At 55.6% G+C, this 15,904-nt stretch overlaps 1 protein-coding gene across 5 annotated transcripts in view; it reads left to right on the top strand.

The window, feature by feature from the left end:
• Positions 1-13,717, top strand: part of CLPB (ClpB family mitochondrial disaggregase) — a 140,694-nt gene extending 126,977 nt beyond the window's left edge. For all 5 annotated transcript variants that reach the window (XM_002708715.6, XM_008264387.5, XM_089330372.1 and 2 more), the window contains 9 exons: positions 2,430-2,507; positions 3,658-3,713; positions 7,008-7,052; positions 7,330-7,491; positions 10,582-10,738; positions 11,206-11,279; positions 11,373-11,492; positions 11,622-11,726; positions 12,125-13,717. In XM_002708715.6, coding sequence (XP_002708761.3) covers positions 2,430-2,507; positions 3,658-3,713; positions 7,008-7,052; positions 7,330-7,491; positions 10,582-10,738; positions 11,206-11,279; positions 11,373-11,492; positions 11,622-11,726; positions 12,125-12,373 — 1,046 coding nt within the window. In that variant the 3' untranslated portion in view covers positions 12,374-13,717. The remainder of the gene's footprint in view (positions 1-2,429; positions 2,508-3,657; positions 3,714-7,007; positions 7,053-7,329; positions 7,492-10,581; positions 10,739-11,205; positions 11,280-11,372; positions 11,493-11,621; positions 11,727-12,124) is intronic.
• Positions 13,718-15,904: the final 2,187 nt, after the last annotated feature.

Raw genomic sequence — 15,904 nt, 5'->3', positions numbered from 1 at the left:
CATTTTTCATTCTGTCGGACTCCATCTGCTTGGCCGTTTTTCTCTTCAGATATTATTAGCAATATCCAGAGTTGTAATTGTTTAATGGTTGGCATTTCTCCGGTTTCATGGGGGGCCCAGATCAAGCCCACCCCAGACTTGTGCCCTGGGTCTGGCAGAATTGACCAGGGACAGCTGTGCAGTGGAGTCTGCCCAGCATTATAAAGAGCTCTCTCCCAGGTGCATTATTAGAAAAGAAGAGGGAGAGATGGCCCCAGGCAGAATGCAGTTCCACATTCTCCATGGTGTTCTGTACTGCACAGCCCAGCAGGTGCGGCTCTGAGTGGGCTGGGCTGGGCGCCTCAGGTCCCTGATACCCTGGGAAGCCCCGTCCCCACCAGGCCCCCTCTGAGCAGTGTCTGGGTACTTCTCTCTCCCCAGATGCCCAAGGAGCCTGAACCCAGGTCATGCTTGGCTTCTTCCAAAGCCAGATGCCCAATTGAGGCAACTTTTGGGAGAGTATGGCTCCTTTCAGATGATCCATCTCTCGCCACTCCGGCACACAGACTTGTCCACACCTGGGACTCAGGAAAGTCTGACCTTTGCCATTTGAATACCTCTGTTGCCCTGAAAACCCACTCTGTCAGCTCCCTGGTTCTGCTCTTGGACACCAAGAACTGCCCTCAGCCAGGCTTGTACTTCCCCCCTTCAGCCCCAGCACTCAAATACCCAGGAGGTCTGTGGGTTCCCCTCATAGCCAACTCTTCCATAGAAGCCAGGCCAGTTAGTTGGGGAAGATACAGGCCCTAGTCAGAGAAGAGGGCCTGAGTGTTTTCCGAAGCCCCTTTCAGCGTCTCCAGGGAGCACTTCCTGGGAGGCACAAGTGGCTCAGCCATGCCCATGAAGTTGCAGGGTTTCCATCCTGCTGAGGCCAGAACTGGAGAGGAAGTAGCACATTAGAAGTGAGCAAGACCACAGGCATGATGCTGAGCTCCTAGGACAGGTAATGCAGACCTTCATACAGTGATCCTCGCCGCTCCACCCATGCCAGCCACCTTGTCCTGCCTAGTCCTACCCAGCCTCCCATAGCCTCTTCCTGAGAGTCCTTCCCGACCTCTGCAGCTGCCCCTTTGAAACGCTGTCACACAACTTAGCATTTACACATTGGCAGATGCATCCCTAAGACTGTCAGCTCTCCATTGACAAGGCTCCCAGGCTTGTCCACTAACTATCCCTTTGCTAATCTCCCCTGACCCTCTGGGACCAGAGCAGACATGCTGTGCTCTTCCGTCTGCTGACTAACCTTGACCTTACAGGGTTCTGTCCCCTTCCTGCTCCAGACTGCTGTATTTCCATTAATGCAACCCAAATTGGTACGCACGTTCCTAAGAAGCCACAAGTGATTTTTAAGAAGACTGATTGCAAGAGAGAAGCAACCCTACCTCCTGCTGGTTGCGTGACTTGGACAAGCCTCTTTGTCCATTCCTCAGTTTCTTCTTCAGTATAACGGAGTTGAGAATACTTTCCTCAGGTTGTCTGTGTGGGTCTCGAGCAAACGTACTGTCAGTGTCCCATGTCTGCCCAGCATACAACGTGTTCAAGAAATTCTTCTTCCTTTTATGGTCTGCCTCGCTCTACTTCCTGCTCTTATACTTGGGTGATACTTCTGGGCCTGATTCTCCTGCTCCAGAGTTGAACAGTAGTTTCTCACTTTGGATACTTAGTGCTTGATTACATCCTTCCTAAAGAGGTCAGATCTTGCTCTAGAAGAGTTGAGCCCCCAGAGAACCTGGTACACACCTGTCCACTCCCTGCCTACCCCCTCCACACTAGAAGTTGTGATTAGCAATGTGCTAACCAAGTGGCTTACCCCTTCGATGCCCTGAGCTCCACATCACCTTTAATTGGCTTCTAGAAAATGCATCAGCCTGTTTCCTCTTCCTGATCCAGACAGCAGACAGACCTTGGCTTCCCCCAAATGAGGAAGAGTTCAGAGCTCACACCCCATGTCCCCCCAGGGGCCTGCCGTGGGTTTCTGCCTCTTGCGTTCGCGTAGAACACAGGCCCACACTCCCACTGCTGGGGATAGAAGGTAACCAGAGAGCCCAAGTTCCTCACAATTTCTCCTTCATCAGCCCCTCCAACCCCCCCCCACCTCCACTCCCCCATCCTCCCGCCTTTCAGTTTCCCTGGCAACGCTGAGTGCTCATCCTGGAAAACTTTATCCGAAATCTGCTCTGGGCAGCCTTCCAAATCCATGCTAACCTGATTAGGTGTCTCTAGGGGCCTTGCCAGCTAATCAGATTAGGCAGCACTAATGGTAGTGAGGACTTTGAGTGGGCGCAGAGCAGTAAAACATATTGTATACTTAGTGATAATTATCCTGCCTTTTGTGTCATTGATTTATCTGCCTCCCGCCCTGTCCCCCCATCATCTGTGTTTGGCCATAGCGATCCGGAGGAAGGAGAATGGCTGGTACGATGAAGAACACCCTCTGGTCTTCCTCTTCTTGGGATCATCTGGAATAGGTAATTGGGAGCAGAACAGGCACTGGGGAGGGAGGGCTGCGGGTATGCCTAGCCTAGGCCTGAGAGCCCCAGCTGCTGTGGGCCAGGGTCATGCTACACGCCTCCAGTTCAACTCCCAGCTCCAGAAGCAACTGCCTCCAAATTACAGGGCCACCACCAAAAAAGAGAACTGTTTTTTATCATCTGTCACGTTTTGAGTAGCAGGACTTAAGGCCCCCTCTGGGGACTGGGGGCAAGGACTAATTCACCTGGAGGAGCAGGCCTTTTAGGGTGTGTTAGCTCTGGTCCAGCCACTCCGTGTCCCCAGAGGCTCCCCTTGGGGAGCAGTTGAACTGCCTCAGCTGCCCAGCATACCAACTGGATTCCTGGCAGCTCAGCTTTAAGAAGCTAGAGAAAGCCCTGATGACCAGGTCAGTGTCAGGTGCACAGAACCGGTTGCAGTAAAATGGGTTGGGTGCTTTTCTGGCCAGTTGTGCCGGACGGCCTGGGTCATTCTCTCTCCCTTACTCTGTGCCCTCGTAGACCGCCCCTTCACCTCCACCACCACCCACCCTTGTTCTGATGGGAAATTGCATGGTTGAGTTGTCTGCTCTACCCTCCCAGCATCTTCACAGCCCACCTTTCCCTGTGATGTGGGATCCCAAAGGCTTACCACACCTGACCATGGTGCTGGGGACTGTGACTTTTGTACCACACAGTGACTTCACACCAAGTGGCTCTTAGAGCCACCACTTAGCTGTTGTCACTCTTCGTTACAAAGAAGCCAGGGAGAGGTGCTCTTGGTCTCTTCCCTTCCTCTGCTTGTCCTGTGGTTCCAGGGCCGACCGAATGGCAGGGCCGTGGGCACCGAGAGCGATGCTGCCAGGCGAGGGGAGGTGTGTGCTGGGACTCAGGACAGGCTGGCTCTGGCTTGGGAGATTCAGCCTCCCACACCTAAGATGGTGCCGCAGAAAAGTCAGTTGCAACTCAGAATGTGATTCTGGCCCCGGCTTCTCCATATTCCCTCGGTGACTTCAGGAGAGTCACCAGCCCTCCCTGGGCCTCAGGATTCCCATTCATAAAATACATTCTTTCCACCATGCTGCATATCATCCCTCCAAGAGAGCGTCATCTGCCCCTGACCCAGCTCCTCTCCCTTCTTTCTTAACAGGGAAAACAGAGCTGGCCAAGCAGACAGCCAAGTATATGCACAAAGATGCCAAAAAGGTAAGGCCTGGTCTTCAGGCTGAGACCCAGTCACTCCTGCTGCCCCCCAAAATCTGAGAATCTGAATCTAACGCCTGCAGTCAGCAAGACGGGCCATGACTGGGAGCAGACCCAGCTCTGGCCCCAGTGTTGCCCCAAATTGCTCCAGGAGTTCGGGTAAATTATTCAACCTGTATGCCTTAGTTTCTTCACCTATAAAATGGGAATAATAATCCTTCCTCTGCCTGACTCTTGGGAAAACCAAGTGAGATTCCTCCACACATTTTCAAACATTTGCCCTGTGCCAGGTGTTGTACTGGAGACTGCTAAAACATTTATTAAAACACTGTTCTGGGCCAGTGCTGTGGCTCACTAGGCTAATCCTCTGCCTGCGGCGCCGGCACACCGGGTTCTAGTCCCAGTCAGGGCACTGGATTCTGTCCCGGTTGCCCCTCTTCCAGGCAGCTCTCTGCTGTGGCCCGGGAGTGCAGTGGAGGATGGCCCAAGGCCTTGGGCCCTGCACCCGTGTGGGAGACCAGGAGAAGCACCTGGCTCCTGCCTTCGGATCAGCGCGGTGCAGCGGCCATTGGAGGGTGAACCAACAGTAAAGGAAGACCTTTCTCTCTCTCTCTCTCTCATTGTCCGCTCTGCCTGTCAAAAAAAAAAACAACAACAACAACAAAAAAAACCACTGTTCTGCCCTGCCCTGAAGAGTCCAGGCTAGAGAGGGAAGCAGCTTCAAAAATACAAAGTCACTGCCCAGTGCCACCATGCTGTGCCTAACGGAGGCTTGGGGCTGAAAGAGAAAGCGTGTAGAAGTAACAGGGTGCTTTATTTTCCTGTCTGCATCCCACACAACCTTGTACACAGGTGAGCTTGTGGTACTGATCATCCTCTTCCCCCTCCCGTGGCCCAGGGCTCTGGGTTCTCCACACGTGGGAAAGGGCCACGCCACCCCACCCCACCCCACCCTGTGTGTTCTCTCTGACTAGCCAAGGCTCGCTAAGTTGGACTTTCTGGGCTGATGGGAAATGCTTTCTCGTGGAGAGCACCCTCCTCAGAGAGGATGCAGAAACATTTCAATGAAGGCCAAAAAAGGCTGGTGGAGAGTTCCCACCAGCCTTCCCAGTTTGGGGGGGCTAAGACCCCAGCTGTTCTTGCCTGGCTTCTTGGAAAGCCTGCCCAGCCAAGGCCACGAGCAGTTGCTTTGGCTGCTGCCAGCCAAGTGGCCCCAGCCGCATAGAGTCCTGGACCCCACTTCTCATCTAGCCACCCCCTTGCCACCTCAGTCTGCATCCTCCTGAGTCCCCTTCCGTCTAAGAACTGGCTGAAGGCTCAGAGCATAGCTTCCCTGGCGCTGCCGCTGCCAAACCCAGAGCAGAGCCACCGGACAGGCGGGCGGGCGGCGCGTGGCATGCTAATAGGCTCCCGCAGAAAGAGCGCTTGTAAGACCATTCATCAGGTTGGCAGCGACTGAAACAATTAGCACTCTGGAAAGGGCCATAAACTAGCAAGACTATTAGGGAAGATGCAGTTACGGGCAGGAACCACCTGATTAGGGATGAAGAATTCTGAGTGGTTTAATTTTAATACTGTCAGAAAGGTTAATATTTAATTACAAATTATAATCTCCTTATCCAAGCTGTCTTAATATGTCTTCATGCAGTGGAAGTGGAAGGCAAGTATCTGCTGACTTGCTGGTGCAGAAAGGAGAGGAGGGGCCTGTTAAAGGCTGGCGGTGGTTTTTCAGTTAGCATCTGAATGGGAGACAGGTTCCCCGCCCCCGGCAGGGCAACCTTCCCCAGCTGGAAGTAACACCGGCACTGCCTGGAGGCTGTGGACAAGGCGGATGAGGCTCTGGAGCCAGCCAGCCGTGCCTTTTTTTTTTTTAAAAGATTTATTTACTTGAAAGAGTTACACAGAGAAGGAAAGGGGTCTTCCATCCGTTGGCTCACTCCCTAGTTGGCCATAATGGCCAGAGCTGAGCTGATCCGAAGCCAGAAGCCAAGAGCTTCTTCTGGGTCTCCCGCGTGGGTGCAGGGGCCCAAGGACTTGGGCCATCTTCTACTGCTTTCCCAGGCCACAGCAGAGAGCTGGATCAGAAGTGGAGCAGCCTAGACTCAAACCGGCACCCATATGGAATGCTGGCATTGCAGGCGGCAGTTTTACCCGCTACACCACAGCGCCGGTCCCTCAAGTTACAGTTCTTGCTCCTGGCTCTTGCCTCAGGGGAAACGCTGCAGTCCTATAGTTAAGATTGTTGTTAGCCTCAGGTGACAGAATGCAAACTGCAGCTGGCTGGGGTGCTAGGCATAGCAATGCCCGTTCCCTTGGCTCACATTTATTCATTGCTGCCTGCTTTGCACAGCTGTATCCCATCTGCGAACCCTCTTATTTGATCCTATGAGAAAGATAGCATAGATGCTAAATTAGACCCATTTTCAGATGAGAAAACTGAGGTCCTGCAGTATTGAGAGACTTGTCTAAGGTCACTTGTTAGAAGAAGTCAAACCAGAACCTGGTTTTCTAATTTCTCTCTCAATACCACTGTTCTCAGCAGCTCTGGGAGGCTGGATTGTAAGTTTGTCCCTGTTTTTCCCAGGGAACTAAGAGGCCCAATAAAACCGTCTGTGTATTTTTATTTGAGAGGCAGAGAGACAGGGAAGAAGCTTGCATCCACTTACTCACTCCCCCAGAGCCCATGATGGCCAGGACTGGGCTATGCCAGTGCTGGGAGCTGAGAACTCAATCCAGGTCCTACATAGGTAACAGGGAGCCACCTACTAGAGCCAATACCTGCCGCTTCCCAGGGTGTGCACTGCCAGGAAGCAGCAAGTGGAGCTAGCTGGGACATGCCAGGACGGGATGTGGGCATCCCCACCCAGAGCCTTAACTGCAGGGCCAAATGCCTGCCCTTGTGTTGTGTTTCAAATCATAGGCAACCACTGATGGTGACTACCTGTCCCACTTGGTGGACAGTCACCCCGACAAGTTCACTGTTGTAATAACTCCCATGCCCGCCCTTGAGAAAGGATGGGTAGGTGGCCGGGCAGGCAGGCAAATGATACAGGAATCAGACCAGCAGAAGCCTGACTGAAGGGAGAGCCCCAAGTTAGATTTAGAAGGACGGGGACATGATTTGGCTTTATCAAGGCAGAGAACGAGGCCATCATGTGGGGGAAGAATGGACAGGAAAGGAGCAACGAGTCAAAAGCAGAATGTCTGAGGAAGAGCGGGGCTGGGGTGGTTGGGACACACACCTCCTGCACCCTGCCTGCCTCCCATGGTGCGTGGTGTCGACTTGTTTCCACACAGGGCTTCATTCGCCTGGACATGTCCGAGTTCCAGGAGCGGCATGAGGTGAGTGCCCTTCACGGCTGGCCGTTTGAGCCTCAGATAATCCCACAGCCTTGGGGTTTTCCTTTGGGGGCTCCTGATCTGTTTGACTCTGAAGAATAGAGAAGATCTACCTGCCCTCTCCCAGTAGCAGGCTTGCTGCCACCCCGGGGGAGAGGCAGCGGCTGTCCTGCCTGGGACAGGCCGTCCGAGTGTGTACAACGCCATCTTCCCACACATGCCTCATCGTGCAAACAACAGCACAGCAGGGCCTTGCTAGCCCCTTTCCTCCCTCCCCCAGGTGGCCAAGTTCATCGGGTCCCCGCCAGGCTACATCGGCCATGAGGAGGGTGGCCAGCTGACCAAGAAGTTGAAGCAGTGCCCCAATGCTGTGGTGCTCTTCGACGAGGTAGACAAGGCCCACCCGGATGTGCTCACCATCATGCTGCAGCTGTTTGATGAGGTAAAAGTCGTCTGGGCTGCGGGTGGGGGGACACCTGGAGGACTCTGGGCTGGGACTAGCAGGAGCCGAGGACCCGCAGGCCACCTGTCCTTCCTCAGCTTGATGTAGGGGCCAGGTGGCAGATGTGGCTGGGCCCCTTGGCTTGGCACCCAGGCAGGCTACTCAGAGGAAGCCCAGCACTACCTCCTAGAGGGGGCAAAGGAAGCGTGAAAGGAACTTGCATTTTTAGTTCCAGCTCTGCTCCTGACTGGCTGGGTAGCCTTAGCAATTCACTGTGACAAGGACGCTGGGGCAGGCAGGCTCCAGGCAGCTTGCCAGTGCAGCATTCTTGGGCTGCCCCTGTGTTGAACATGGATGAGGCTCCGGCCCCTCAGCCTGCACAGTCCCCTGCCAGCAGGGCTGTCCCGAGTGCCTTCTCAGTGCTAGACCTGGGCTGAAAACCTCACAGTTGTTACCAGGCAAGCTGGAAGTTAACCTCACCTTTTACAAGAAACTCAGGGTCGAGAGGTTGTAAATGCTGTACCTGAGGCTACGGAGCTGCGATTGGACAGCAGACAGAGCTGAGCCCAGAGCCCCAGCTCCCCCTCTCCTTGCCTTGAGCCGGGGAGGGCGTGCAGTCATGGGGAATGGTGATCTTTACCTTTTCCAGGGCCAGCAGAGCTGAGGGCGGTGCTGAGGACTGGGTTTCTCCTCCTCCCATGCAGGGGCTAGAGGAGGCAGCACCTGGCCAGGGACCGAGCCAGGGAGAGCCAGATCTCCCCTTGCCCTGCCAAGGAGGGAGAGGCCAGTCCTTCCACTCCAGCCTGCAGATGGGCTGCAGGTGCCCAGCTGGGGGCCAGTCGGGTGGCAAGGTGCTGTGGGAGTAATTGGCGCTTCTGTACTTTGTGTGCCTGGCACTGTTCTAAGTCTGCTTGCATCAACTCACAGCTGTGGAGACAGAAGTAAGGTGAAGTCAGTCGCCTGTGGCCACGTAGCTGGGAAGTGGGCAGCAAGGAGTCGAACCCAGGCAGTCCAGTACCACAGCCTGCATCTTAAACACCACGAGAGAGGGCCGTCTGCCAGGTGGCACCCAAAGGCAGGAGAGCCCCGTGCAGGGAGGTATGCCACAGCCAGGGTGGCCTCTGGCAGCCCTGGCCCAGGCTGAGGGGGCAGCCGCTGACTGAAGGCCACCATCCTCTGCTGCCCCCTCCCCTACCTACTACTTTCTGACCCTTGTAATTCCATTGACCAAAGCTGCCATCCTCAGGGCCCACCAAGTCAGGGGCAGAATCCAGCAGTCATTCAGCAAACCTTCCAAGGACGAGTGCCTGCAAGGTGAACGGAGGGAGAAGGGCTGGCAATGGAAGCCTAATGTGCCAAATCCCGGGGCCTGAAATGGCCTGGTTTGTTCAAGGCACTCCAACTGTTGGGTATCGCCTGACCCTGGGGAGCAGTGAGAGCAGAGTATAGGCCACTTCCAGTGCCCACAGAGAAGCGTGGGGTTCTTTGGTGGGTACTCTGGAGCCTGTGAGTTGAAACAAGAAACAGGGTCAGCGCTTCACTTTACAAATATCTTAGAGGCCGCTATGCAGATCCCAGAGTCCAGGCTGGCCCTGGGGCGGCCCAGTGGCCCCAGGAAGCACAGCTGCAGGCTGGTGAGGAGGCTGAGGCATGGCCCTGTTGGGGCCGCTAGACTGGGACATCCAAGAGGCTCCCCACGCTGTTAGTGGGGCTGGAGCTTAGGGCAGGCCTGGCTGACAGGCGCAGCTCTGTCAGCAGAAGCCACACAGGGCTGAGGTTGCGCGTAGAGGGAAGAGTTCAGCTGTGCAGAGGAGGAGGGGCTCACTGGAGTGGTCGGCAGCAGAGTGAGGCCCCGTATTTATTCGTGAGGTGCTGTACTAGTGGAAGCAGCAAGGGCACCTTCTACAAGCTGGGGCTCAGAGGGGAGTTCCCCGTCCCCCGCCCCCAGCCCAGATCTCCCAAGCCTGGGCCAGAAAAGCAAGGCCTTGCTTGTCACAGCCAAAAACCAAGCAGGACGAATGCTGGCCGCTTTCGCATGTCTCCAGAGACACCCACTTCTCCCCCCCTTCCAGATTCATACATGACACGGTGGGAAAGCAGCCCTGGAACCCTGAGGTGTGCATTTGAGCCCTACCCAAGCAGTACAGCATCTGGTTGGTGGTGGGAGGTGAGACTAGGCCAGCTCCCTCTTATACATCATTATTGCCAAGGAAACAGAAGTCACCCTTTGGGTCAGTCGTGCTCTGCACCTGCTCCCCTCGCCCACCTGGGTCTCATCCTCAGGCCCAGTTATGAGCAGAGCTTTGATCTCTTGGAATGAAATTGCTGCTGGGTTATTGCTGCAGCCGGTGCGGCAGTGTGTGAACTCGGTCCTCAGGGAGGAGCTCTGGGAAGTGAGTGGAGAATACACATGGTGTCATATGAATGTGCTTGGGCATGTCCCACAGGCACACAGACCTGGCCCCCAGCACCAGAACTGCCCTCTGTGGACTCTGTTGGCAAGAGCCCAAGACCATCCCCTTGCACCTTGTCACCCTTTTCCCACCCTGAGGCAGGGACAGGAGAGTGACTGGCTCCAGGACCTGGATTGCAGGCCTTTTGTGACTAGGCCCCTTTGGAACGAGCAGTTTCCATGGGGCCTGTACCAAGTGTTAGTGCAAGCTGGAGAGCGTGCCCAGCGCACAGTAGGTACAGGACTGGCTTTGCCCAAGGAGGATGGTTGGAGCTGTGCCTCCCAGAGAAATCCCAGGCAGGTCTGACCCTAGCTCCTGTCCCAGGTGCTTCTCTCCAGTGAAGATCAAAGCATATTGGAGGCCCCATGAGTGCCCAGTGCAGGATCCGGGAGTGTGGATGGATGGATGGATGAATAGTCGGACTGACGGTGCCTTGAGAGGCGCCAAAGCAGGAACAGTCTCGCATAGTGATACTCTTAGGAGGTGGTGCAGCTGAGGCCCAGGACAGTGAGCACAGGGGCGAAAGGGTGCTCAGAGCAGAGGGAGCAACTGGCCTCCAGGCTGGGGGAGGCCTCTGAGCAATGAAGCCTGCTCAAGCCTAGCACGCCCTGAACCCACAGTCCCTGCTCCCTGCCAGGGCCGGCTGACGGATGGAAAGGGGAAGACGATCGACTGCAAGGACGCCATCTTCATCATGACCTCCAACGTGGCCAGCGATGAGATCGCACAGCACGCACTGCAGCTGAGGCAGGAAGCTCTGGAGATGAGCCGCAGCCGTCTGGCTGAGAACCTCGGTATGGCATAGCCCGAGCGGTTTGGAAAAGGCCGTGAGGGCTCTCGGGCTCACATCGGGGGCCAGGTAGGGGGCTTTGTCCCTGCTGACACCTGGCACCATGTCAGAAAGTGGAGAGGACCGATGAGAGACAGTGCCCTAACTACTCTGCAGACAGGAACGGATCGAGCGCCCTCAGGGTCTTAGGGGCTAAGAGCAGCACACCTGACCAAAGACACTTCGGCGCAATGAGGGGCAGCTCGTCCAAAAGGGAAGAGCCGCTCCAGTGGGGTGGGGGGGCTTTCTGTTCCAGCCCGAGCCCCTTCTTCCCAGCCAGAACCCAAATCTGGATCCTGGCTCTTCTCTTCTCCCCCTCCCACCCTAAAGGCCCCCAGGCTGCGCAGCTCCCAGAGCTGGAAGGGACCGGGTCAAGGCAGGGCTGAGGGGCAGGCCCAGGGGAAGCAAACAGCTAGTGCTTGTGTCTTGCAGGGGACGTCCAGATCAGTGACAAGATCACCATCTCAAAGAACTTCAAGGAGAACGTGATCCGCCCCATTCTGAAAGTAAGAGCTCCTCTCCGCACTCCCTGCCCGAGCCTAGGGTGGGCGAGGGTCCCGTGACCCCTCATTCACCCCACCTCTAACCTGGCCCTGCAGGCCCACTTCCGGAGGGACGAGTTCCTGGGACGCATCAATGAGATCGTCTATTTCCTCCCCTTCTGCCACTCGGAGCTCATCCAGCTCGTCAACAAGGAACTGAACTTCTGGGCCAAGAGAGTAAGAGGGCATTTCCCGTGGGTGGGGATGGGACATCAGCCCCTGGAATGCTGCAGGGGGAGCCTGGGGTGGGGCCCTGCGCGCGCAGCCCATGTGCAGACACCCCTCTCTGTCCCCTCCCCGGCCCAGGCCAAGCAGAGGCACAACATCACACTGCTGTGGGACCGGGAGGTGGCAGACGTGCTGGTCGACGGCTACAACGTGCACTATGGGGCCCGCTCCATCAAGCACGAGGTGAGTGCCACTCTTCCTCCGTACCTGCGTCTCCTGGGGCAGGACTGAAAAGCCAGTAAACCCACAGCAGGCCGATTTTTAAGGTGATAGTTTTGTATGGCCCACGAATGATGTTACAAATATCCAGGTGGCCCTTGGCCAAAAAAAAGGCTCCCATCCCTGCACTTGAGTTTGGCTGCTGGAACTCTCCACAGCCAGAGCAGATGCTCTTTCTGAGCACCACACTCACGAGAGGATCAGGTGAAACCCTGCCGCAAGTAGGGATCAGAGCCTCAGGCCCTGATGCCACTGCAGGCTGGGTCTCATTACCTCTGTTTGCACATGAGAAAAGGCGGCCCAAGCCAGCCTCCAGGCTCAGGCCAAGGCCCCATGGCCACTGTGCGTCCCGCCGCCTGCAGGTAGAGCGCCGTGTGGTGAACCAGCTGGCGGCAGCCTACGAGCAGGACCTGCTGCCCGGGGGCTGCACTCTGCGCATCACCGTGGAGGACTCCGACAAGCAGCTGCTCAAGAGCCCCGACCTGCCCTCAGCCCAGGCGGAGAAGCGGCTGCCCAAGCTGCGGCTGGAGCTCATCGACAAAGACAGCAAAACCCACAGACTGGACATCCGGGCCCCACTCCACCCTGAGAAGGTGTGCCACACCCTCTAGCACCTCCCACCTGCCCTCCACATCCAATAAAGGCCCCACTGTGGCTTGGCACCCAGCCCGCCTCCCCTCATGCCTCCCTCCGCCCGAAGCAGTGTGGGCCCATAAGCTGCTAGCATGGCTCCCCGAGAGGAGCCACCTTCCCAGCCCGTTACGGCTGGGAGCGGAGAGCTCTGCCTCTTCACAGCATCCTCTCCCCACCCTGACCCGGCAAGCTCAGGAGTATGGCAGCTAAGGACGGATCTGGCTGGAAGCAAAGGGACCAGGCTGTGATGTGCCACCCTCCAGTGGCCTCGTGCAGCGCAATCCCCACAGCAGCCCCCAGGCATGGGGGAGGGGTGCAAGGCTCAGGCCCAGACCCAGTTTAGGCTGTAGCTACCACTGCGCTCTAAGGGGAAGCATCCTTTCTGCTACCCACCATTCGCAGCCGTGTCCTGGGATCAGCCTGGGCCACGTAAGGCACTTCTAGGAGGGGCCTCCTCCAGCACGCAGACAGCAGAGTCGCTGGGAAGCCGCAGCAGGCAAGATCGGAAGGCAGGCTCTCCCCCAGGGAGCCTGCCCAAGCCCTGTCTGTACTGCCTACCCAGCCGAGTTGGGACAGGAACTCTATTCAGCCTGCATGTTAGTCACTAAGCGGAACGTTTGGATACAATGCCCCAAGTGCACCCATCTGAGCTTAGCAGGGCACAGCAAAGTCTGGTGCCTCCATGGACAGCCCCAGCTGTAGCCACCACAGGTGGCCACTCCAGGCCTCGCTTGGCCCATCTCCAGGGCAGAGATGAAGACCGCTGGGTGATGGAAGGAGGTCCAGCAGGGGCCCGGCCCCGGGGCTGTCAGCCGCTGCCTCCCTCCTTGACTGCCGTGCTCGTGGTGGGCGCTGCTGTTCTGTCACACACAGAGAACGGCAGAGTTCCCACGCGCCATCTACCCAATTTCTCCTATTAGTAACAACTTTACAAACCACACTGTAATTATCAAAACTCAGGAAGTCACACGGAGGCAGTACTACTCACCCGTCTACAGATACTCTGGGTTTCCTATGGGCTCCAGTGCAGGCCACGTTCCTGTCATCCCCATCAGCCTGTGGCAGCTCCTCTTTGTCTCTCGTGACCTTGACACTCCTCCAGACTGCTCATCTGTGAATGGCTCTTGGTTTGGGTGCGCCTCCTGTTTTCACGATTGGAAGAAGGTCTGCATTTTTGCAGGCTGACATGTTAGTGATGCTGAGGCCTTTTGCTGCCTCCCACAGACATGGTGTCTCACCATCCCAAGGATAAGGAGGTGTGTCCCGTTTTCTCCACTGTAAAATGTTTCCTTTGACATTAATAAAAATCTCCCAGTCAGATACTTTGATGCTGTGTAAATGTCTTATTTATCCTTAGAAGTATGCTGATTTTGGCATCCATCATCAGTGATTCTCACAAGTATTGATGTTGTGTTTGCTAAATGACGACTTTGCTTCCTTATTCCATCTCTGTCTCAACTGATGGTCTCTTTAAAAAAAAAAATGATGATGATTTGTTTATTTGAAAGGCAGAGTTACAGAGAGGCAAAGGCAGAGAGAAGATGGTCCATCTGCTGGTTCACTCCCCAAATGACTGCAATGGCCAGAGCCAGGAACTCCTGGGGTTTCCCACGCAGGTGCAGGGGTCCATCTTCTGCTGCCTTCCTAGGCCATAGCAGAAAGCTGGATCGGAAGTGGAGCAGCCGGGACTTGAGCCAGCACCCACGTGAGATGCCAGCATTACAGGCTGCGGCTTTACACGCTACGCCAGAGCACCAGCTCCTCAACTGTCCCTTTACCTCCATTTATTTATTCAACAATTTATATACTCTTCTCTACCTCTACCTCTGCTTCTCTAACTCTGCCTTTCAAATAAATAAATCTTTAAAATGGGCGGAGGTGGGGGCACTGTGGCATACCAGTTAAAGCCACCACCTGTAGTGCCAGCATCCCATATGGGCGCCGGTTCGAGTCCCGGCTGCTCCACTTCCAATCCAGCTCTCTGCTATGGCCTGGGAAAGCAGTGGAAGATGGCCCAAGTCCTTGCGGGGGGAAGGACTTGGGGACCCAGAGGAAGCTCCTGGCTTCCAATCAGCCCAGCTTCAGCTGTTGTAGCCATTTGGGGAGTGAGCCAGCGGATGGAAGACTTCTCAGTAACTCTGCCTTTCAAATAAATAAATAAACCTTTTAAAATAAAATACTGGAGCTGGCACTGTGGCGTAGCAGGTAAAGCCGCCACCTGCAATGCCAGCATCCCATATGGATGCTGGTTCGAGTCCCGGCTGTTCCACTTCCCACCCAGCTCTCTGCTGTGGCCTGGGAAAGCAGTGGAAGATGGCCCAAGTCCTTGGGCCCCGGCACCCATGTGGGAGACCCAGAAGAAGCTCCTTGCTTCAGATCGGTGCAGCTCCGGCCATTGCAGCCAACTGGGGAGTAAACCAGCAGATGGAAGATCGATCTCTCTCGCTCTTGCTCTCTGCTTCTCCTTCTCACTCTGTGTAACTCTTTCAAAAAAATAAATAAATCTTTTTTAAAAAAATACTAATAACACTTCTTTCATTGCTCTAATTGGCCCAGACTCGGCTACTGGGAACTCTTTCCAGCCAGTTCCTGTGTTGTTCCATAACTGCTCTCGACATCTTCTGAGTATCTCCTCTGGCACCATAGGACATTCTAGACTCACTCACACTGTTCTTGTTCCAACCCCGACATCAGGCATTTTTCCAAGAAGCTCCCAGTTCGTGGATAAATGGGACTTAGGAACAAGTGGTTTCTTGGTACTGGGAAAGCAGGCTCTGGGTGCCAGGAGCCAGGTGTTCTCACCGAAACAGACCCAGGAGGCAGCTGTACACATTAGCACAGGCACACACATCTGGAGTGATGGTCGGGTCTCTCCTGGGTGAGCAGGTTATGAAAAATCATCGAGGGCTGGTATGGTGGCTAAGCAGGCAAAGCCACTGCCTGCAGTGCCAGCATCCCATATGGGAGCTGGTTCGAGTCCCAGCTGCTCCACTTCCGATCTGGCTCTCTGCTATGGCCTGGGAAAGCAGAAGCAGGTGGCCCAAATCCTTCAGCCCCTGCACCCATGTGGGAGACCCGGATAAAGCTCTTAGCTTCAGATCAACCCAGCTGCGGCCATTACAGCCATCTGGGGAGTGAACCAGCAGATGGAAGACCTGCTTTCCCTCCCTCTCTCTCTGCCTCTGCTTCTCTGCAACTCTGCCTTTCAAATAAAGATTTATTTAAAAGAGTTACAGAGAGAGGTAGAGACAGAGAAAGAGGTCTCCCATCCACTGGTTCACTCCCCAATTGGCCGCAACAGCTGGAGCTGCACCGATCTGAAGCCAGGAGCTTCTTCCAGGTCTCCCACATGGGTGCAGGGGCCCAAGCACTTGGGCCATCTTCTATTGCTATCCCAGGCCATAGCAGAGAGCCGGATCGGAAGAGGAGCAGCCGGAACTCAAACCGGTGCCCATATGGGATGCTGGCACCACAGGCGGCAACTTTACCCACTAAGCCACATGCCGGCC

Source organism: Oryctolagus cuniculus, chromosome 1, assembly GCF_051225735.1.
Source record: "Oryctolagus cuniculus isolate XC-2025 breed Fujian yellow rabbit chromosome 1, ASM5122573v1, whole genome shotgun sequence".
Lineage (NCBI taxonomy): Eukaryota > Metazoa > Chordata > Mammalia > Lagomorpha > Leporidae > Oryctolagus > Oryctolagus cuniculus.
The sequence above is the reverse complement of the archived record's forward strand: the minus strand, read 5'-3'. Positions and strand labels throughout refer to the sequence as shown.